This window comes from Euprymna scolopes, chromosome 13 (assembly GCF_053919585.1).
Source record: "Euprymna scolopes isolate OS-2025 chromosome 13, ASM5391958v1, whole genome shotgun sequence".
In the NCBI taxonomy this organism is placed as follows: domain Eukaryota; kingdom Metazoa; phylum Mollusca; class Cephalopoda; order Sepiida; family Sepiolidae; genus Euprymna; species Euprymna scolopes.
In genome coordinates, this window is record NC_136494.1 from 42,936,227 (window position 1) to 42,960,913 (window position 24,687).

At 31.6% G+C, this 24,687-nt stretch overlaps 1 protein-coding gene across 1 annotated transcript in view; it reads right to left on the reverse strand.

The window, feature by feature from the left end:
- LOC145292233 (uncharacterized) overlaps positions 1–24,687 on the reverse strand; it is an 80,682-nt gene that overhangs the window by 48,325 nt on the left and 7,670 nt on the right. Inside the window, exons 9-22 of the mRNA XM_080138556.1 lie at positions 23,538–23,567; positions 23,127–23,398; positions 20,976–21,111; positions 14,913–14,933; positions 10,672–10,710; positions 10,284–10,558; positions 10,036–10,171; positions 7,885–7,905; positions 3,856–3,894; positions 3,464–3,738; positions 3,262–3,346; positions 2,920–2,940; positions 1,805–1,834; positions 1,393–1,664 (exon numbers count right to left, since the gene is read on the reverse strand). Coding sequence (XP_079994682.1) covers positions 1,393–1,664; positions 1,805–1,834; positions 2,920–2,940; positions 3,262–3,346; positions 3,464–3,738; positions 3,856–3,894; positions 7,885–7,905; positions 10,036–10,171; positions 10,284–10,558; positions 10,672–10,710; positions 14,913–14,933; positions 20,976–21,111; positions 23,127–23,398; positions 23,538–23,567 — 1,652 coding nt within the window. The remainder of the gene's footprint in view (positions 1–1,392; positions 1,665–1,804; positions 1,835–2,919; positions 2,941–3,261; positions 3,347–3,463; positions 3,739–3,855; positions 3,895–7,884; positions 7,906–10,035; positions 10,172–10,283; positions 10,559–10,671; positions 10,711–14,912; positions 14,934–20,975; positions 21,112–23,126; positions 23,399–23,537; positions 23,568–24,687) is intronic.

Consider the following 24,687-nt stretch of genomic DNA (forward strand, 5'->3'; position numbering starts at 1 on the left):
ATACACATATTATTACATTGTTACATTGGACCTTTAATCGTGTTGGATGTTCAGAAGTATAAAGAAACAAAGATTGGATATTTCACAACATTAGTGAACATTAAGAAATTAAAAGACAATAAAAGGAAATGGAGATCATAGATTTCTTGCTATGGTAGGAAATGATACTGTAAAGAAGATACTGAGAATGAGCAAATAAAAGTATAACAGCAAAACGTTTTGAGAATGTGTTGGTGCAGATTTATCATCTTGCTTGACATCATTTTTTAAAGCTATCTCTTCTGATAGGTTTCCATTTCCATATTTTTCATATTTTGATACAATTCCTTAAGCAAGTAGATGGATGTGAGTGGATACCCAAATTTGATAAGGATTCTCAATAGGACATCTCTGTTGACATGATCAAAGACTTTGGTTAGATCTACAAAGGCTCGGTACAGAGGAACATTTTGCTGAAAACATTTTTGTTGTAGTTGTCTTGTAGAGATCATGAAGTAGTAACTCTTCCTGAAGAAAATCCATGTGTTTTTGGTAAGATCAACCTGCTTATGTGAGTCAGCAGTTTATTAAGAAATCTGGCTAGCACCTTTCTGACACCTTTCTGACAGCTTCCAAGAAAGCAATGTCATCACAGTTATCACACAATAACTTTCTACCTTAAATAAGGACACCAGAATATCATTTATCAATAACAGATTCATCTACCTCTCGAGAATTGAAAAGTAAATTGGTGAAATGTTCCTGTCAGCATCCTAAAATACTTTGAATATTATTGATTTTTTAATCTTTTGACTTAACCAAACAACAAAAGTAGAAGATGGGCCAAAGATTGATCTTAGTAGATGATAGAGTTTCTTTGTGTTGAAAAGTTGCATTTTGAATTTCAGTTGAGACGGTAAACTACCACAGACTTTTCAGTTACTGAAAACCATTATCTTTATGTATTTCAACATGTTCTTTTCCATTGATAAAGAAATCATATTTTCCAACACATTCAGACATAACCTTCATGTTCTTTTCCATTGATGAAAAAATCATATTTTCCAACACATTCAGACATAACCATAATCACTGACTAAATATTGATGCAAAACAGATTTGCAAGGCAAAAGAATAAAAATTCCAATATCTTATACACATACAATTAAATTAAAGCATATTAAGGAAAATCCAAATTCCTGTGACACCAAACAGAAATCAAAAGTGGAAAGACAAAAATAAACGTGGGAAAATGTAGCAATAATAAGATATAAAACTCTTCGATAAAGTATAATAATGAAATAAAAATGAAAAACTTAACTAAATTAGTTCTTAAAGGTTGTGTTTGGTTCATGGAACCCAAGTCCATTCCTTAAAAGATAATCAAGAATAACTGAATGTTAGCACCATTACCTTATGTCTCTGAGCATGTTGTCCTCCTCCACTAAGGAATACATCATAACTTCCAACACATTTAGATTTTAGCAACCTCACATTAGCCCCATAAATGAGAGCATCACCAACAAAGAAACTGACTGTCTTTTTCTTATCTCCAGCTTCAGGTGTCCATCCTTTCCCACCTGGTCGGATAGCACCTTTCTCTTCTTCATTACTGGACACATCAATATCCCAGTTTCTTATCAAAGAAGAATCAGCAAGGCCATCTTGTTTTATACAAAGAGAAGCTGAAACAAAAGTAAGATGTAATGTTTTATTATAATCAGAATTATAATTATTTCTTTTTAGAATATAAAAATTATATATGTTTGAATATTTTAAGTGAAAATATTTAATAGATTTTTATAAATGATAATAATAAGTCTACCTGTTTCTGTTGAAGGTTTAATTGTTGTTGCTGAAATATAAATAAAAATACAGTTTATATATGCATAATTCATGATAGTAAATTAATAAATAAGAAGCTGGACATGAAGGTATTTAGCAGAATTTCAGTTTCAAAAATGCATTGTATAATAATTAATATAATATAAAAGATTAATATAAATTATAATATAAAAGAATAATATAAATCATTTAATTGAAAATATTGACAAAATTAAGATAATGTAAAAAATGAATATTTGTTGTATACAATGGGTTTTTTTCATCATTTTCTGTAGAAATATAGAAATTGCAGTTTATTTATTATCAATAAACATGCAATGGCTTATACTATGAATGTTCCATTTGAAATTAAAAATGTAGCATCTGCAATTTCCTCTTAATTTGAGTTATGGCCTGTTGAATGCATGTTATATCTGCAGTAGTTTACACGGCCACTTAAATTTCATACAGAAATAATATTTTTAAATTTAAGGAGGAGGATGACAATGAGTGAGATTGGTGGTATGCACATATTGAACAAAGATAAACAAATGTACACACAAATCTCAACTGAGGTTTAGTGAGTAAAACGCAGATTGAGAAAAACTTGAAATAACTCAGCTAAAAGTGAACTAAAACAATGACACATCAAAATATTGGTAAATGACAGAGAAATTCACTTCATATCACCATGGTGAATGTGCAACCGACATCTGATGTGAAAAAAGGCATGAAAAAGAAAAAGTTTGCTAATAATTGATCCAATATATATTTAAATAAATTTACATAACAATTAATCTAATATAAAAAATAAAAATATTTTGTTAAAAAATAAATATTTGATATGCAAGATGAATACTTTTTCATTAGGAGTTTGTAGACATATCTAAAAAGCAGCTTATTCATGACAAAGATGGAATGATTTGTCAATTTATTGTTAAGAAGTTGTACATGCAAACAACAATGAAAATTTTGTGCTGCCATAGAGAAACAGAAAAGATTATAAAACTCATAAAACTGTAAGATTTTAAATTAAAAAAAATCTTCTTTGCAATAACAAACAAGATTTTTTTAATAGTCACTGACAATTTACAAGTTTATACAAAATATACATACTTGTTGGCAGTGGTGTTGTTGCTAAAATAAAAAGATACGGAAACATTTATGAGAAGTTAAATTTCATTAATTTTTCTTTCAGTTGAATTTAAAATAAATTATTTTATATTAACAATCACTTATAAAACATTTTAATCATACCCAGTACCATCATAGAATTTCTTTTTAAACATAACTAGAAACTTTTTAATGTCTACACTAATTCAACTTGAGATTTTAAAGCATAAAACTTTATATACTTTAATTAATGTTATGAAGCTGAATCTTTTGAACAGAGAGAATTTAAATACTTACATACTGCTTGAAAACATCCAATAATGGAAACAGTGACCAGTATCTTACAATTTTTCTTAGGAATAAAGTGGATCTTCACTGTATCTGCTGTTGTACCAAATGGAATGATTGTCATGTCACTTGATCCATTATTCTATGGATAGAAAATAATGCTTATATTGATGTTAATACATTTAAAAATATATATAATTCAAATATCAAATTACAGTTAAGAAAAATTCATTAAAACTCTGATTCCCACCCCACATACCTTAAGTCTATGAACATTTCCTCGTCCACCTCCACTGAGATACACATCACACCCTGCTATACATCGAGATTTTGGCAGATTCAAGCGGGCTCCATAAACTAGCGCATCACCAACAAAGATGCTGACTGTCTTTTCCTTATCTCCAGATTCAGGTGTCCATCCTTTTCCACCTGGTCGGATAGCAGCTTTACGTTCTTCATTACTGGACACATCAATATCCCAGTTTCTCACCAAGGAAGAATCAGCCATGCCATCTTGTTTTATACACAAAGAAGCTGAAGCAAGAAAATTACATTCAGATCAAATTAAAGGAATATTATTATTTATTATTAAAGGTTGACAAATTTGATAAGGATATTTTTATACTAAAAACCATTTAAAAAATAACTGACCTGTTTCTGTTGACGGTTTTGGTGTTGTTGTTGGTATTGCTAAAATCACAAATAAAAAGTAATAGAAATCTTAAAAGGCAAAATAATTATTTTTTGCTTTTATTTTATACAAAACAAAAATATCATACTGTTTAATTTTTAAGTTACTATCATTTTGAATACTACAATGCTATAAAATATAGTGTTTATAGAATAGAAGAACAGTATGTGTGTTTGTATGATGTACAAACACACATACTGTTCTTATATGGATTATATTTTGCATGTGTAGGTATGCAAGATATAATCCATGGACACATGCTTTGTTTTTTTTTTATGTCCGTTTAGCATGGCTGATATTGGGGAGATTCAAAACCAGGTCCACAGTATCTGAGGTCTGCAGTCTCGGTTTTGAATCTTTCTAGTATCAGTAATGCTGATGAGCTGTTAAAATGGCAAATGTTATAAATATAGAATCTTTACATATTGGGGCATTACACTGGTGAAAGGGAATAACTTTCATTTTAGCAGTTAGGTAAATGTGTCCTCATAAAACGATATTTAATGTTTATTTGTCAATACTGTAAAATGCAAAACCACCACAAATCAAATGATAACACACACACAAATACACATACACACACATATATATATAACGGAGTAAATGTTTCAAACTTGTTTGAAAAACATTTTAATTCAAACAATTGTTTCTGTCTTTTTTAAAACAGGCATTCTTTATAAAAAAAAAGAAAATAAAAAGTATAGGACTAAGAAGTAAAGAAAAAAATATTAGTATTTCTGTTCCTAAAATATATATATATTTTATGTTTTTTATATGTATCATTTTAATGAATAGAACTAATGGCAGACATGAAAGAAAATAAGATCATCTTTTTTTCGAGTGTTTTATAATACCAGTTTTGACATTGACATACTGTAATACTGTAATTAAAATGAATTCTCATTGGACTTTGAAAAAAAAGGAGAAAATAAGATAAATGAACAATTCAAAGGTAATGAAAGGTATGTAACAAAAGATGCTATTCAATCCATCAAAATTTCTTGAGTCACTAGATTGCTTTGATCGCTTTTATATGTAACCAGCTATTAACCAATTTTGTCCAGGAAACATTTTATTTTCATTTTGTTTTTATGAAGAAGAAATAAAAGTGAAATTGAAATAAATGCATAATTCCCAGATAACTTTTTTGTTGTTTAAGTAAAATGATAACTTTGTATTTTTTTTGGTTTTAGTAGAATGTTTGTGAAATTTAAATTACTTTAATTAAAATATAATTTAGACATTAAATTAATTAAATGAAATTTTTTCTATAGAAAGGTAAAATAAATATAACAAAATGGAATGTGTAAAAATATTATTTGCTTCATTTGATATATTTTTGTAACGATTTTATAAGAAAGGACTTTTTTCAAACAGTTAATGATTGCTTTTTTCCTTTGTTAAACTCACATTTTTGCCAAGCTTTATCATATTAGAGATGATAGCATTTAGTCACAAGATTAAATATAACAAAATTGTTTAAAATTATAAAACAATTTAAAATGTTATGTCTAACCGTGAGTTGCATAGGCGGACAATATCTCAACTGACAATTTTTATTATAAAGATAATGCATATTGATAGATATTCTAATAATCTTTGATTAAATGAAGAGTAATTCCTATCACAATTATTAGACATGACTTGCCATTTATACAGTATAGAATATATCGATGTCAAGTTAAAATTGATCAGCATTTCATAGTTGATAATTCTCTGATTATTTATTTTTATAAAAGTAAATGTTCTTTTATCAAACAATTTATCATTCTTAATTGAAAATATGTTTCTTCTTAAGTTTTGTCTTCCAAATTTTGATTGCTAAAAATGCCATTAGATATGAATTTCCTTTTATTTAATTTAATTTTCACCCCCAAACAAGGCACAGTGCCACTTTGAAGTAGGAAGCTACTACTAGGGGACATAAGTTGCAAGGATATTATGAAGAGAGATGAGTAGCACGATGTCTGTTCACATTACACTTGAACTGCTGCATGTCATTACAGTTGGGAAAGCAGAATCCCGGAAGGGAGTTCCAAAGTCTAGCAGTTTTGAGGAGGAAACTATTGGAGTAGTTTTGAGGAGGAAACTATTGCCTAGGGATCTCTACTGTGTAGGGGTGAGATTTAGCTGCTTGTCAGGTTTGTCAGGGGTATGTACATCGAGGAGATACAAATGCTTGTTGTTCGTCAAAGCATTCATCATTAAAATATTTGTAGAACAGGCAGAGAGATGCAACATTTCATCGATGGGACAGAGGTTGAAGCCAAGATGACATTTCAATGACTCTCTTTTAAACCCTGTCCATGAGTGAGAGACAAGTAGTAGATGCACCAGCCCAAATGTGACAACAGTACACCATACATGGGCGAATGATGGTCTTATAGAGGTACAGGATACTTTCAGGAGTAAGTAGCTTTCTAACACGGTAGAGAGAGCCCACCTTCTTTGCAGCAGCCTTGGCAATGCTCTCAATGTATCTATTCCAGTTCGTTTCCTGTGAACTTTAGGCCAAGGAGTTTAAAGGAAGTACTTTCAGGTAATGTATTTTTAGCCATTGCTATTGGTGGTAGAGAAGATTTCTTGTAATTATTGAAGGAAACAAGCTTAGTCTTGGCAGCATTGAATGTGACCATCCATTTTTGTCCCCATTCCACTACAGATTGGAGGTCTTCACCTAGTGTTTCTGCCATTTCCTTAGATATGTGTTCATTTGTTTTCCCCTCATGCCTGTTATAGAGAGTGGTGTCATCAGCAAATATACCCATCTCAGAAATAATTTTATCAGGGAGGTCATTTATGAATATTAGGAATAATAAAGGTCCAAGGATAGACCCCTGAGGTACTTCCGCATTTATATCATATTGTTTAGATGTATGACCGTCGAGGACAACTTGGATTTTTCTCTTACTTAAGAAGGATTTAATCACATTATGTATTCTTCCAGTGATACCATATGATCTAATTTTCCTTAGAAGACCATCGTGCCATACCCTGTCAAAAGCCTTAGATATATTGAGGGCTACTGCTCTACCCTATCCGCTTTGTCCAGTGAATGGTATATACGTTCAGAGATTACAGTTAGGATATCTGCTGTGGAACGGGCTTGCCTAAATCTATATTGATTGTCAGTCAGAAGTTAAGCAGCTGTAAAGTGATGGACTAGAGTTTGATTAATTATGGACTCAAATATTTTGGTGAAAAGCCAGAGAAGGCTAATGGGCCGATAATTTAATGGGTCAGTTCTTTTGGCAGAATTCTTGAAAACTGGTACCACAGAAGCAGTTTTTCAGCAGTCAGGAAAGCAAAATTCGTTAATGCATTTGTTGTAATATTTGGAGAGAACTGGAGCAACCCCAGCAGAGCATTTTTTTAATAGCACAGCCGGGATGAGATCAGATCCACATGCTTTTGAGGTGTCTAGGTTTTTTATGATACCATGTACCTGAGAAGGGGTGATTTTGAAGAAAAGTTTTATTTTTATAAAATTATAAACAAATCTAAAATATTTGTTACATTTTCTCTAGTTAAATTATGGCATGTTTCATGGGAATTGTATGTGCTTTTAGTATAGTTCCTCAAATGGTATAGGTTATATCATAGTAATGACAGGGAAAATTAGTCCCATATAAATAGTAGACTTGTTAGTTGACTTAACCAACTGATGTCAGAAAGATCGGAAATTAGATTTTAGCTTCTTTGAGAATCTTACTGAAGCTAGAAAATCATGTAAGGTAAGAAGATATATAAAAAAAACTTAGATCTTTATGGAAATGGTTCAGCCAGCAGCTACTTGTAATTATAGAAATGAGTCTCAGTTAATTAAATGAATAAGATATATTTAAATTAAAATTGTCCTTTTCACTTTCTTCATACTATAATTGCCTCCTGAGGAAAATATTGAAAAAACATATTCAGCCCTGATGCATGAAATAGATAATTGTACATAGTACTCATTAAGGAACATTTTCTTTAAATCTTGCACTTACTTGTTGGTGCTGGTGTTGTAGCTATAAAAAGAAAAAAATATATTAAAAAATACATAATCAGTGCAAATATGTGTGTGTGTGTGTGTGTGTGTGTGTGTGTGTGTGTGTGTGTGTGTGTGTGTGTGTTCAACTACAGAAGAGATATGTATATGTTCAACTACAGGAGTGATATGTATGTGCAGATAGGAAATTGTACATAACATTCTTCTTTGACAGAGTTCCCAGAGAGGTGCTATGTTGAGCAATGCAAAAGGTGTGTCTGTCCATCTTGTAGTACTAGAGTGCGTGTGGATGGCATGTACAGACATAACTTCAATGTCAATCTCAAACTTGAAATTAAACTTCTACTTTTACTTGGGGGCACTTTCAAGAGCATCGGTTGAGCTGTCCATGGGAATTACTCTACGCTAATGACTTTAATTTTCATTGTCGAGTCCTTGGAACAATTAAAGGATAAAATGGAAATATGGAAAAAGGCTTAGAAACCAAGGGTTTGAGGGTGAACTTGCCTAAGACCAAAGTGATAGCTTTAGTCTACAATTGCTAAAATTCTGTGCTGGGTACTAAAAGAGTGTTAGAAGCAATGCGATATAATGTAACTTGGGTTCATAAAACGTGCAGTGACCTGAAAGGTAAGTTAGTCCTGGACTTCAATTAAAATGTTGGAGATGCATGAGACAGGTGCTTCTTGTCGGTGGTTGTACCCACAAAGACAAGGTACTAGATGACAATACCTTGGAGATAGCACACCATTTCTACTATCTAGGAGATATGCTGAGTACAGGTGACGGATGTGAACTCAGTATAGTTACAAGGGTGAAAGAAGCTTGGGTGACATTTTATCAGGTGTTGCCTTGGATAACATCACATGCTGTCCCTCTCTACATCCTGTGTAAGCTGTATAGCAGCTTTGTTAGGAATGTCATGTAAATAGTGGTGACCAGTTCACTCTCACTCATTTGCAGCTCAATAACTGAGCCATCATTAAATGGATCTGTGATGTGAAAGCTGACCAAACCCAACACAAAAAATAAGAGGATTTGATGAAAAGCACTACACTTGTCTAGCATGGAGGTTATTCTAAGGGAGATAACTCGATTATGCTGGTATGGTTCATCATTCTGAATAAACCGTTGCAGAGACCATTGCAGAGCCATGTTTTAAATTGTAGGAAGGTTGGCTGCCCAAGGAAAATTTGATTAAACAAAACCGTACAATGTAATTTGGAGAAAGTTGCCCCACTGAACCATGAAAACTTCAAAGTGAGTTTGCATAATATCAGAAATCATCTGACTTCTGAACAAGGGAAAGTGACATTAAATGTGCAAAAGAAGTTCAGAATTAACATAATAATTTTCATGTAAGAATATTTAATGATAAATATTTCTAGTTCTATATAACAAAAATGCTTTTGATTAAATATCTAATCATATTTTAACAGTTTCAAAATTTATTTATTTTCATCTGCATTATGCCTGTTATAATGGGAAGACAATTATTGTCAACTAATATAATAAAACAGTTTACTAGCAATATAAAATACAAACTGCTAACTGAGAATGATACATTTGTTTTTTATTTGTTGAAAATTAACTACAATACAAATGTTTTAATTAGAAAAGTATTTAAATAAATAATGCATAGTTTATTCAACTTTAATAATTATCAGATCAAAAAAATAAAAATAAATGTTTTAAATAATTTATTAAATTAATTTGACCTGATCATTTCATACTGGAATGAAATTAAAAAAGACTTTTTTTTTTTTATTTAGGAAGGCTATATTGTTGGTTTTAATTGTTCTAAAAACTCAATTAGATTTCCAGCATTAAGACATTTTTCTAGCATGGGTAAGTTTCTATATTCTATAAAAGCAAGCTTGATTGGAAGTAAAATTCCACTGTACTTTAATTTCTTTTTGTAGAAGCGTTTATTCTAAAATATGTAAAATAGGAATTTTGTAAAAATAAAAGAGAATTATTTACATTTAAGTAATTAAGAAATGTACATAAGCGTTTATTTTATAAAACTTTGCTAGAAATTTGTTTTTATGTTTATTATAATAGAAGTTGAAATTTTATGAAATTTTAGATTTGAATGAAAATATTACAAAACTGAATCTTATAAGTAAAAAAATATTTACATACTTACATGCTGATTGGAAACATCCAATAATGGAAATAGTGACCAGCATCTTACAATTTGGTTTCACAGGAGTGAAATGGATTTTGACTGTATCTGCTGTTGTACCAAATGGAATGATTGTAATGTCGCTTGGTCCATTATTCTATGGATAGAAAACACGTTTATATTAATGCACCTACATTTACAAAATATATTCCAAATTTATTCAATTTAGATATAAAAATTTACAAAAATGCATTAAAACTCTAATCTACCTTAAGTCCGTGAACATTTCCTGATCCACCTCCACTAAGGTAGACATCATAACTGCCAACATATTTAGATTTCAGCAATCTGATGGTGGCTCCATAAATGAGAGCATCACCTACAAAGATGCTGACTGTCTTTTTCTTATCTCCAGATTCAGGTGTCCATCCTTGTCCACCTGGTCGGATAGCAGCTTTGTGTTCTTCATTACTGGACACATCAATATCCCAGTTTCTCACCAAGGAAGAATCAGCCATGCCATCTTGTTTGACACACCAAGAAGCTGCAAAATAAAATTACATTTAAATGAAATTCAAGGATTATCTTTATTAATTAAAGAGTTGGTGAATTTAACAATTTATCATAAAAATTCTAATATATTAAAAAATGGCTGACCTGTTTCAGTTGATGGTTTTGGTGTTGTTGTTGGAATTGCTAAAATCATAAATATGAAGATGTGTTAAAATTCTTGAAAAAACAAAATAATTTCTTCTTTGTTTTGTACTAAAAATCACAGGCTTTAACTTTTAGTTTGTATTTTTTTAATACTAACATTTTGTAAAATATAACATTTGTTGAATTGACTTAATAGAAAATTACAATTTTAATTACATACAAATATTTTAATTACATACAAATATTTTAATTATGTACACATGATTTATTATAATACAAAATATTATACTTATAGAGATATCTCTTATTATCTAAATAAAATAGATAAATAATATATATTCACCAAATTGGAGATAACAAATCTTTATTTTTAGTGATAGTGGCAGGTGGAGGCGGTGATGATAACTGTAGATCATCTTCATCATTATCATCATAATAATAAGAATATTCGGTTTGACATCAGTCTATGGTCAGATCTTTATTCTTGCTTCTCTCAAGTTCATTCAAGTTCTTCCATGTTTTACTTGGCCTTTCCCTACCAACTGACATTATTACTTCAGCTGTTCTATATCTACAAACCCAAGCTCACATCCATTCTTTCAATGTGATCAAACCAACACAGTCTTCTGTTCTGCACACAGTACCCCATAAATGTTTATGAATAAAAATAAATATAGTTTAAACCAATTTGATGTTTATATAATTTAAATGATAACCTCATGGTATCGATTATTTTCAAATTTAAAAGATTTTATAAAAAAAAAATGTATATAATTGTAACCTTTTCAGGAATAAGTTATGTTGAAGCGAGAATGTTGCTAATTCATATGCATGTGTGCGTGTGTTGGATGAATGCAATCAGAAAGGGTTATTCATTCAAATTATGTCTGACTGTCACATTGCTTCTCTTATTGATCCATAACCTGATAATCTCAAATTGACAGAAGAGTAACTCCTAATGTTAGATACTGAAGAAGGATGTTATATAACAAAAGCTCTGATTAGTCAAACAAGATCATGTTATCACATGTCAGGAAATTAGGGATATTTTGAAATGCAGAGCTCAGATTAGGTGACTATTAGGACACAGTCTCCTCATAGTCACACCCGAAAACAAAGTTGACGGTTCTTGAAAATTATGATTCCATCAATGATGATGCTTTATGGAATTAATAAATCAATATTTTAATTATTTAATGTTAATTAATCATCCATGTATTCCAATAATTTTAACTTTCATTCCTGCTCAATCCACATAAAAAGAATCCTCTTCTCCATTTTATTTGGTTCCATAAAGCTTTGTATATCATCAAAATCCTTAGTACAGCTACAACTCCTTTTGAAAAGGAATGGCTCTTTTTTCAGTGCTCAATATCTAACATCACATAGTTCTTTAAAAATAATCAACAAATTCCTAATTATATTTTCAAATAAGTTATGAGAGATAAGAATGGAAAATGTCTACTCTTTCTTCACTGGGTGTGAGTAGTCTTTAAACTACCCCACTTCCCAAACAGTCATTGCAGCCCACTTCAAAAGAAATATAATAAAAACAGTAGAGTTACATTCATTTCAAGTGTAGACATTGCTTAAATGCTGGTTCACAAACATTTGTAAAAATACTATTAGAATTGGATTTCTTTTATTTATGAGATTTTTTTTCAATCCGTTGGCTGCTTAAGAAAATTCAGGCAAATAAATATTTTATTATGCCAAGAGAATCCAACAAAGTAGATTTCTCTGTTTCAATTTTCAGTTCTTAATGTTTTACATTTCTTGAAAGATAAAATTATAGATGTTTAAAAGATTCAGCAGATGAAAAGATTCTCAGAAATTATTACCACAAACTGTTTAATGTTTTGTAATGTATTTCTATTTATGTATGATATTGTCTAATGAAAAAATTTAAATTCTTCATTCTCTTATTTTTTTTTGTCTCATTGACATTTTCAGGGGAATTATTAACACATAATTGTAAAAGTGTTGTCACTTTTTTATTTGTTTACCAATAGTTTGGTTGAAAATTATTTATGTTGGCAAACTTCAAATAAATGCAAAAGGAGAGATCGTTTATACCATGTTCTAAACATCTTCAGTGCGGAGAGAATACAGCCACTAAATATACATCAGACTGTTGATGACAGAGTTGACAATGTATTCAACCAATTAGTAACTCAATCTTTCTAATTTTCTTTGGGATTAACTATTTTTTACTCATCCACTTCTGTAGCATCATTTTATGTTTATTTTTTAATAAAAAATAATGGCTTTTTAAAATAATTTTATTTGGTTCCATAAAGCTTTGTGTATCATGTCATTGTGTACATTTACATGTCAATCAATCGACAGAGAAAAAGATTCTACAGGTCACAAAAAACTTATTCATTTAATAGTAGATAGAAAGTTGTTTTTAGGACTGATGTATATATTTTGGTGGTATTTTTTTAAAGTACATATGGTTTGTGTTAAAAATAAGGCTGTTTTAGTTGCAAATATATTGATCAGTCTATCCACAAATGCAAAGTCAAGAAATCTTATTTGTTTTAAATTGCTCACAGTTCCAAACGACTATTTCATTCATAAAAAATGTGTGAATAAGTTGTACGGACAGCCCTTTTGATGTGGGCCCTCAAATGAAGATGGCAGAACATTTTGGAATAGACGTGTTTATTTTTGTTTTGTATTATTTATTCAAAGGAAATTTCTTACTTGAAGAAAATTTAATTTACAGTCAAATGAGTATGCCTTGCATTTGCACATTTTGTATGTAAACTAGTTAATAGTTTTATATATTTGGATTTCAGTGGTCTCAATGTAGTTGCAGAGGTAGCGTCCAGCAGAGAAGGTGGCAGAGCAAATGGGCAGGCAAATAATCAGTGTGTCAGCTTCTTTTTATTCCTGAGGAATTCTGTGATCATTTTTTAAGATATATGGTTGTATTTGATGCTCGAGCCCTTGAACCATATTACATTTTTAATCATAATTAATTTATGTCAAGCAACAAGATCCATGTTGTAGTTTGGGCAAACTTTAACAGCTCAGATGTCTGGCAGTGATTAGATGTTCTGATTTTTGGTCTTCTCACCTTCTTGGTAAGAAACTCTTGTTGATGTTTCTAGCTACTTTGGCAGTGCATATGTTTCTGCTAATATCCCGGCTGCCTATAGCTCCTTCTTATATTCTGATGAACTTGTACCATGAAACAACATCTCTCTTTCTTGATCAAACACTGACATTTTTTTTATCTGATTCAGGTCAAACAACACTGTCCTTTTCAAGACAAACTACAAACAAATGTGTTCTTCCCAAAACAACTTTCTTTTCAGTCATCCAAATCTTTACAGTTATTCAAATCTTTTCAATTATTCAAATCTTTACAGTTATCCAAATCTGTTCACTGCCAACCAGTATCGATTTGAGAGAACAACTAGACCTATCAAACTGTTTCTCTAATTAGAATAATATCCACTTTACGATCACCAAAACTGGAGAAATAATGTGACCAGACACTTTTGTTACTCCTTCCTGTGATGATGATAGTTGAAATAACCCTTCTTCGTTTACTTTATTTACTCTAATAAACCACTTACTAGTTATTTATGAATTTAATTCCTGTGCCTGTCATCTTTACTTGCCATTTTTGTATTTGTTTGCTGTGTTCCACAAAAAGTTGTTAGGGTGATCTTTACTTAACTATGAGGTTGGTCACCCCATAACTTGCTCTCGATCTCTTTCTGATAGCTAACAATGCCACTGGAAATGAATTGCTTTAGCAAAAAACTTTTATCTTTAAAAATTCCCTGAAAAAATCTGAAATATTAATTATTTCAATCATCTTTTTTATATTGCTTTATGATATATTATTGTACTGAGGTGTGAAGATAGTTCCCCAGGTCCCATAAATTATGCTGTAAACTAAACCCACATATAAAGAATAGGTAATTAGTTGTTTGCCATGGAAATATATATATTTTTTTTTTCATTTTAATTTCATTGAGAGTTTTAGTGAAGCGATAACATCAAATAAAATCAAGCTGGAAACAACTTTTAGCGAAGAAAGGGAATAAAATAAAATATATTCCAAATTAAAATTGCAATCTTGAAGAATATACTTACCCTCTGGGAAAAAGTATAAAGAGCACATCTTTAGATCTGTTTTAAAAGTGGACATTAATACGTAGTATTAAGGAATGTATAACGCAATGATTTTTTTGCAAATCATACTGTAATTATGTACTTACTTGTTGGTGCAGGAGTTGTAGCTGAAAAATTAAAGAAAATATGAAAAATGCATAATCAGTTCAAATAAATTCAGAATTAATAATCAATAATAAATTGCATATACATTTCTGATTTTTTTGCCAAATGCATCACAACTTTAAAATTGAGGAACACAAATTTTCAGTGTACAGAATTCGTTAATAATCTTCACAAAATAAAGTAGTTTGTTTATGAGAATAAAGTTAATGTTTGATTTCATTTTAAATAAATAGTTTTTATGCATATATTATTTTATTTTATTAAACATTTGAATAATACTGGGCGTAGTGCCATTATTATTAATTGTTGAAGTATTTTTTTTGTTGTTGAAAAGTTTCAACATATATTATTAAAGAAGAAAAAGTGTGATAATGAGCAGAAACCAAAATACACTTCAAAATCTTTTTTCTTCTGAACTCTAATTCAATGTTTAAAAAGAAAAACACAAATTAGACAAAGGCGGGGTAAATAAGAGGTGGAATAAGAAATTAATAATTAAAAAAATCTCTATTGAGACATCTTTCGGCTGACACTTTTCAAAATAAACATCGGTAATGAGGGGTAACATCGTTTAAAAACCTGGTCAAAAGAGCAAGGGTAGACATAATAAAAAGATAAAAAATATAGTATGGGGGGAAGGAGAAAAAGAAACAATTTCATCAAACACTCATAATTATGGCTATGTTCCTTCAGTGGTAAGGGTACCATTCTTCTGAAAAGAGAGGAAAGCGTTTCTCATCCCAAACACTGTTTGAAACTTAGTTGCAAAATAGCAATGTGAAAACTCCTGTAGAAATTTTGTGTGAAAACTCTTGGCTTTTAACACCAATCCACTGGAGCTTCACATATATCAAACATTTTTGAGGGTCCACAAAGGATTTTATCTATTATTCATTTTTCAATTGTATGTAAAAGATTACCATTGGCCAAAAGGATCTCAGTTATGCTTTAGAGTTCTGCATCTAGTTTACGAGGGGCGGGCAATAAGTAAGGCCCCTGACCCACTTCGAGTTGTTTGATCTAGCTGAAATTTTGCATGTGCAATGATTTATATCTCTACTGGTTATGTTGCAAATTACAGTTCTTAACTAATTGTGGTTTCTGTTTTACAGGTGTTTGAACTGAGTCAGGTGTGAAATGGAGCCTGTTGAATATCGAGCAGTGATCCGGTTTTTATATTTGAAAGGACGCACACCACAGGGGACTTTTGATGAAATGAAAGAAACTTATGATGATAATGCCCCATCATATGACCATGTAAAACGGTGGCAGCGTGAATTCAAACATGGCCGGAAGTCTGTGGAAACAGCTCCCAGACCTTCTGCCATTGATGAGGCATCTCTCCATCAAGTTGAGGCTGCCATTTTGGAAGATCGGCACATTACTATTTGCCAAATAGCCCAAGATGTCAAGATTAGTACAGGGTCTGTGGAAACTATCATTCATGACCATTTGCATAAGGTGTCTGCCAGATGGATTCCCAGGTTGCTCACACCATTTCAGAAGCAAGAACGCGAGTGCTCGAGGATGAATTGGGAGATGTGCCAAGAAGATGAGTCAAAGTTTTTCAAAAGACTGATTACACAGGATAAAACCTAGGTCCATCACTATGATCCAGAGACCAAAGCCCAGTCAATGCAGTGGAAGCACTTGGACTCACCACCTCCAAAGAAGGCAAGGGTGCAGCCCTCTGCTGGCAAGGTCATGCTCACAGTCTTCTGGGACCAGGATGGAGTAGTGATGACAGATTTCCTGGCAAAGGGTACCACAATTACAGGAGCCTATTATGCTTCACTTTGGAGGAAATTAAGGGAAGCTATCAAAGTCAAGAGGCGGGGCAAGATCAGCAAAGGTACTCTCCTACTGCAAGACAATGCTCCAGTTGACAACTCGCATGTCGCCAGATCAGAAGCACGGGCGTGTGGTTATGAAATCCTTCCCCATCCTCCTTACTCTCCTGACCTTGCACCCTCTGACTTTCACTTCTTCCCAGCCATGAAGTTGTTTTTGAAAGGAAAGCGTTTCCCAGATGATGCACCCTTGATTTCTGAAGTCATGTCGTGGTTGGAGGACCAACCTGGGGTGTTCTACAAAAACGGTCTCCAGAGCTGCATCAAACGATGGGAGAAATGCATAACTCTGGGTGGTTCCTAGGTAGAGAAAGATTAATAACTGTGCCAAGTTTCGTTGCTCTATTCCTATGGGAAGTGGGTCAGGGGCATTACTTATTGCACGACCCTCGTAGTACTAGAGCGAATTAACAAAGCCCTATGTACTTAGGTTTTAATCAGATTTATTTTTCTGATTTTAGTGAAGAATGAAGCCTAGCTAATGTATTGCTCTGTAAAAGTAGGTTCCTTATATACACCGGTAAGAAAACTCCCCCTTTTTTTATTATTCAAATGTTTAATATATATATATATATATATATATATAAATATATATATATATATATATATATATATATAATATATATATATATATATATATATATATATATATATATTAGCATGAGTGGCCGGTGCTGCCCTGGTGTTTGAAGGTGTGTGTTGAGCAAAAAAAAAAAAGTTGTAGTAGGAAGGCAGGTTCAACCTCGTACCACGAAGGAGGAAAAGAACAGGAAAAAAAAGTGACGTCTTTGCTGTTAAGACCACCGTCAAAACAGAAGTGACGTAAGTTTAACTTAAGGCAAGACAATCAAAAAGAGTGGATGACTTTCGAAAATATCGGTGAAAAAAGCGACCCCTCCTTGTAGAAAAGTGCCCAGTTGAGGGTGAAGAAATTAATCTTTTTAGCCAATTTTTCGGTATTTGTCGTCTGAAGGGTTGAGCTTCAAAACAATACTGATCTTGTGAAAATCCGTCGTTTCTGTCAAAAGTTTTAGGCAGACATGCAAACATAGATACATACATTTATATATTGGTAGCTCAAATTTTCGAACCAAACCGATTAAAAAACTTGCCCTATCTCTGAATCCCCTTTATGTCAAATTTAAAATATTTAGACCAGAAATTGTCTGAGTAATTTGGTAGACACCGCAGAGGTCAATTTTTTTTTTAACTTTGACCCCTATTATGACCCCTTAACATTTATTGTTTTGGACTCAAATCAAGTTATTAAGTTAGATCCATGTCCAAGGAACCTATATGTAAAATTTCAATTGTTTAGACCCAAAATTGGCGGAGGAGTTTGGTAGAGTTCTCAAAGGTCAAATCGTTGAACTTTAACCCTTTAACAGCCAAATTTCTGGCCGAAAACGGATTACAAAGTTTTTCCCAATATCGAAAAATTAACTAAAATCATTAATCTTCACCTTCAACTGGGCAGTTCTCTACAATGGGGGGGGGGTCGCTTTTTTCGCCAATATTTTTTAAAGTCATTCTCTCCTTTCGATTGTCTAGCCTTAATTTAAACCTACGTGACTTCCGGTTTGGCAGTGGTCATAACAGCAAAGACATCAGTTTTTTTCCCCCGTTCTTTTCCTCCTCCACGGTACAGGTTTTTTTTTTTTTTTTTTTTTTTACAAAGGCATCACCACATTATCAAGGCCCAGAGGCCACTCAAGGATAAGGGTTAAAGAGTGTACAGTAGAAGTTGGTCAATATAGTAATCATTAGTAATGAAAATTTTGTAAATTTAATAACTTATATGGAACGGCTCATCAAGAACTTATTTACTTTAGACTTGAACAAAACCATATTGTAGTCAGCCGGAAAGCAGGAAAACGGAAGACAATTCCACAGGCGTGCAGTTCTAAGAAAGAAGCTTTGTTCATGGAATCTACGTTTAGGTTTAGGCACAGATAAAGAGTGGGGGAAATTATTGATAGTGTTTACAGCTAGACGAGTGTTTCTTGTGAAAGTTTGGCGAGGGGGGACCATAGATTGAAGCTCAGTTGAACACTTTCCATGAAAATAACGATACATCAGAGACAAACTCGCAACATCTCTTCTGTGAGATAGAGGTTGCAAGGAGGAGAAAAGGACATCTCCTACGAGGCTACGAAGTCTATTTTGAACTCTATCAAGGCAGGACAAGTTCTTTCTAGCAGCTCCTGCCCAGATGTGGCAAAAGTATTCCATCCTTGGACGTACCTGGCTCTTATATAGATAGAGAATAGCATCAGCAGTGAGATATCTACTGGATCGATAGAAAGATCCCACCATTTTTCCAGCGGCCTTGGCAACAGATTTGATATACGTGTTCCATTTAAGATCAGGAGTAATGGTCAAGCCCAGAAGCTTGTCAAAACTTGAGGCCTCCTGAAGACGAGAGCCATTCATTTCAATTGATGACAAATGTGGATTAGAATGTTGATGATGTAAAGAGAGAAGCTTGGTTTTAGATGCATTAAAAGTAACCAGCCACTCCTTTCCCCATTGTACTACGTGCTCAAGATCAGAGGAGAGAGAATTGGAGAGAACTTGCTCGTTTACTGTCTTAGATGTGGTACCATAAATGGTAGTGTCATCAGCATAAATGTCTACAAATGATGTAAGGATATGATTTGGAAGATCATTAATGTAGATCAGGAAAAGAGTTGGGCCCAGGATGGATCCCTGAGGGACACCGGCATTAATACTGTGAGCTTCTGATTTTTGCCCCTCAACTACTACTCTTATGAACCTATCAGAAAGAAATGATTTAATAATTGAGAAGACTTTTCCAGCTATACCATAGCTAGCGATCTTATGAAGTAAACCTTTATGCCATACCCTATCAAAGGCTTTAGATATGTCAAGAGCAATTGCCCTAGAAAGATTGCCACCGTCGAGAGATTTGCTAATCCTATGCGATATAACTGTAAGGACATCTGCTGTAGATCTAGCAGAACGGAAACCATATTGAGTGTCACTAAGAAGGTTATTTTTGTTGAGATGTTTGATTACTTCTGTATTTAATACAGATTCTAGCAACTTACTCATGACGCACAGGAGACTTATCAAAAATGTAATTGTCTGATTTAGATGCTTGAAAATACCATAAGGTTGAAATAAATTATTGCATCGACAATTATGTAATTTCCGTGTTATATTTTTTATTTTTTATTTTTATTTTATATATATATATATATATATATATATATATATATATATATATATATATATATATTATGCTAGAAAATATACCTGGCATATCCCAGTTGTAAAATATCCATAAATATTATAATTTAATTAATGTAGAATATATATATATATATATATATATATATATACCATAGGTATTAAATATAATGTTAAATCCTGAAAAATAAATAATTCACTTTTTGAAAAAAAAACATACTTGAGCTGAGATCGAAAACAAAACCTTAAGACAGTGAGTAAGTATGATAACCATTACACTAGCTTGACATGTCTTTCAAAGAATGCCTTCAAACCAACTCATACTTAACATCAGGAAGCATGTGCAGTCATGGAACACTTGAAAACTAAAAAAAATCTGATGGGCTCCTATGTACCAATATTTCAATTTTCACCTTTTTTTCTGGATGAAAATGGATTAAAAAGTTTGTCACATGTCTGAATATCCTATATACTAAATTCCAAGTCTGTCGATCAAAAATTCATTGAGTATATAGATTGAGAAGTGTCCTCACACACACATACATTCTTACTTTTATAGATATTTTATTGTAGATACGTGTTTTAGTTATTATTCCAAAAAAAAAAAAAGATTTGTTGCATTAAAGCATCTCGTTCTGATGTGGGTTAAGTAATCACCTTCTTGGAGGAAAAAATTTACTGACAATAAAACATGTTTTATTATAAGTAAAATTATGCATGTACATTTATGTTTAGCTTGTTTTTGTAAAATCAGCCATGTATAACTGATGCATAAATAAATCAATTTCTTCTTTTATCGTTTCCACATTTGTTATCAATTTTCAAAGATTTACTTTATTTGAAATACTTTATTCTGTGTGTTATCTCCCAATAATTGCTACTATTTTTAATGTAGCCATTTATTTTAGTTTTCATGTTAATGTAATCTATCTTAAAATTGTCATTAATAAATGATAAGGATATGATACTAAAGATACTTACATGCTGATTGGAAACATCCAATAATTGATACGGTAACATGGATTTTACAATTTGGACTTTGTGCAGTAAAATGGATGGTGATTGTATCTGCTGTTGAACCAAATGGAATGATTGCAAGGTCATCTGGGCCATTGTTCTGGTGGAAAATATAGAAAATATACATGAATTAGGAATAAATAAACAATAAAAATTCAATTCCAATTAATATTATTTTAAACAGGAAATGTTTTTATGGAAATCACTCAAAACAAGGCATGAAGCCACTTGATCTAAGGAGTTAAGAAGAAGAAAAGATGATTATTGTAAAGACAGGAGATGCCTATTGGGTTTTGTTTTTAGGCTGATAACTGTTTTCGTCATGCTTACATGATGAAAATAGTTATCAAAAAGAGTTTCATAAGATGGCAGTTCTTGGAACGAAGCTACTGGAATAGAAAGCTGTATTATAATGAGGCGTCAAAACATTGAATTGATGGAGACCACTAGACCGAGTAAAATGAATTGGAACAAAGGAAACAAGGAATAGATCAGAAATTTTTTTTAAACTCAAAAAGTTGAAAAGCTATGAAGACGGGAGTGGTACCATCAAAATGAGCAACCTTTTGTGTCCCAGAATTTATTTTTCTACATGGTCACCATCATTCTCAATGCACTTTTGCTAGGAATTCAATGACATATCTCTTCTTTTGATGCACGTTCATGACACGGATTGCTTTCTTAAGAGTCTCACACCATCAATATCTGCACCAGAGATAAAACTTTCAGGCCATGAATGCATAAGTTCAGTCATCATATCAATGCAATTTGCAATCCCCTCTGATCCATTCAGGCAGAATATAAAAATAGGAGGCATTACTTTTGGAACACTCCTTGTAGTATTTATAAAAACATTGAGACTAACAACATCATGTCTGTGAGAGGGGGTTTGCAGAGAAGAAGAGGGGATGCCAATCAAATTGCAGATACGTTCTGCACCTTCTCAAGAACCCTCAAATGAGACTGAGATTCACCAACCCAAATATGATAACAATACTCCATATATAGTGTGATAGTAGATTTGTAGATATAAAGAACAGCAAGTGTGAAATAATATTTATAGCAATAAAGACAACTGACTTTACAAGAAGCAGAAAAAGCAATAGATCTAAATATGAACTCCAAGAAAGATTTGATGAGAAAAAAAAAACAAATTTCTAGAGTAGAGTCATCCATGAGAATCTCAGGCAGAGAAGGGGCATGCTTACAATTGAAAGGTTGCTGAAGAATATGAGCAATTCAGTTAAGTTGATGTAGACAGACATATTTGAAATCTATAATTCATGTTATTTATCTAAAATGTTTTTAACAAATGACTTTTTCCCATAAAATGTTGCTACATTTTCTATGGTATTAATATACCATATCAATGTTGTGATACTTATTGAGATACAATTGTTTATGTGGAAATGATTGACAGGGAGTGAGTTATAACTGTACGTGAAAATTAGTCAGTTGATTGGTTACCTTAAGCGTGTGATGAAAGAGAGATTTGAAGGTTAAAATTGTGTTGATGCCATGATTTTAACTAAGCTATATGTCATTTAAACTAATTCGAATAAGAATTTCTACAATCGTTTATTTGTATCAATATGACCTTTCTTTTTTCTTTCAAAATTTCTTGCATTTACAAGAAAGTATAATATTTGTTATTTTGTTCTTTTTTTTTTTAATACAATCTCAGCTATTGCTGCACGTTGGTAAGTTACCTATGCATAATAACTTACTAAATGGTGTGCAAATCCAAATCAGATTTACAGGTCGAAAACATTTCTTCAAATCCAATTTCTTGTACACATACAATCAAATGAAAGCATGTTAAGGAAAATCCACATTCCTGTGGCACCAAACAGGAATCAAAAGTGTTATCAAATGAAATTGGAGAGACAAAAATAAAAGTGGGAAAAATGATGCAATGATAACATACAGACCTATTTGGTAAGTCATGAAAATAAAAGACCCCCCCCCCCGCAAAAAAAAAAAAACCTTAACTTAATTTGTTCTTAATTTATATTTGATTCATGGAACCCAAATCCATTCCCTAAAAGACAATAAAACGAAATAATAATAATTATTAATAACAATAAAAGAATAACTGAATGTTAGCACCATTACCTTATGTCTCTGAGCATGTTGTCCTCCTCCACTAAGGAATACATCATAACTTCCAACACATTTAGATTTTAGCAACCTCACATTAGCCCCATAAATGAGAGCATCACCAACAAAGAAACTGACTGTCTTTTTCTTATCTCCAGCTTCAGGTGTCCATCCTTTCCCACCTGGTCGGATAGCACCTTTCTCTTCTTCATTACTGGACACATCAATATCCCAGTTTCTTATCAAAGAAGAATCAGCAAGGCCATCTTGTTTTATACAAAGAGAAGCTGAAACAAAGGTAAAATATAATATTTTATAGAAATTAGAATTAAATTATTTCTTTTTAGAATATAAAAATTATATATGTTTGCATATTTTAAGTGAAAATATTTAATAGATTTTTATAAATGCTAATAATAAGTCTACCTGTTTCTGTTGAAGGTTTAATTGTTGTTGCTGAAATATAAATAAAAATACAGTTTATATATGCATAATTCATGATAGTAAATTAATAAATAAGAAGCTGGACATGAAGGTATTTAGCAGAATTTCAGTTTCAAAAATGCATTGTATAATAATTAATATAATATAAAAAAATTAATATAAATTATAAAAAAAAGATTAATATAAATCATTTAATTGAAAATATTGACAAAATTAAGATAATGACAGATAATAAGATAATGTAAAAAATGAATATTTGTTGTATATAATGAGTTTTTTCATCAGTTGTCTGTAAAAATATAGAAATTGCAGTTTGTTTATAATCAATAAACATGCAATGGCTCATACTATGAATTTTCCATTTGAAATTAAAAATGTAGCATCTATTGAGTTATGGCCTATTGAATGCATGTTATATCTGCAGTAGTTTACACGGCCACTTAAATTTCATGCAGAAATATTTTGTGTGAAAAATATTTTGTGTAAAATAAAAAAAAGCCGTTTCCAAGTCGATACGGAACTCTCTCTCACGCACAAAGTTTTTTTTTTTATATATATAATAATAAAGATATGCATAACAGGATAATGGATTAATAAATAAGAAGCCGGACATGATTTCAAATGTGCCTTGTATAATAATTGATACGAATTAATATAAATCATTTAACTGAAGATATTAGGAAAGAACAAGATAATGTAAAACATGAATATTTATTTGTATAGAATAAATAACGCTTTTCTGCAGAAATATAGAAACATTATATATATATATATATATATTATGATCAACAAATACAAAACTTATAGGCTCATACTATAATGTTTTCATCTAGGAATAAAACTATCTGCAAATTTCAGTTATATTGAGCAAGTTCTATAGGGTAAGGGTAGGAGAACTAACATTTTGGAAATGATTATTACTCAACTCCAGAAGGGGTGACATATGTCTGATTTAATGCCTTTGCTATCCTAGTGGTATTTTTTTTTTCAATTCATGCTATGGTGCTATGGACAATACAGTATGATGGTTTCATGAAACGTACTCAGTCTATCACAAGATTTCATGATCATTTTCGTTGATGAAGTCATCATTCAGTGAAATCAGGCTGTTCCCTTTTATAACTCAGGTTTA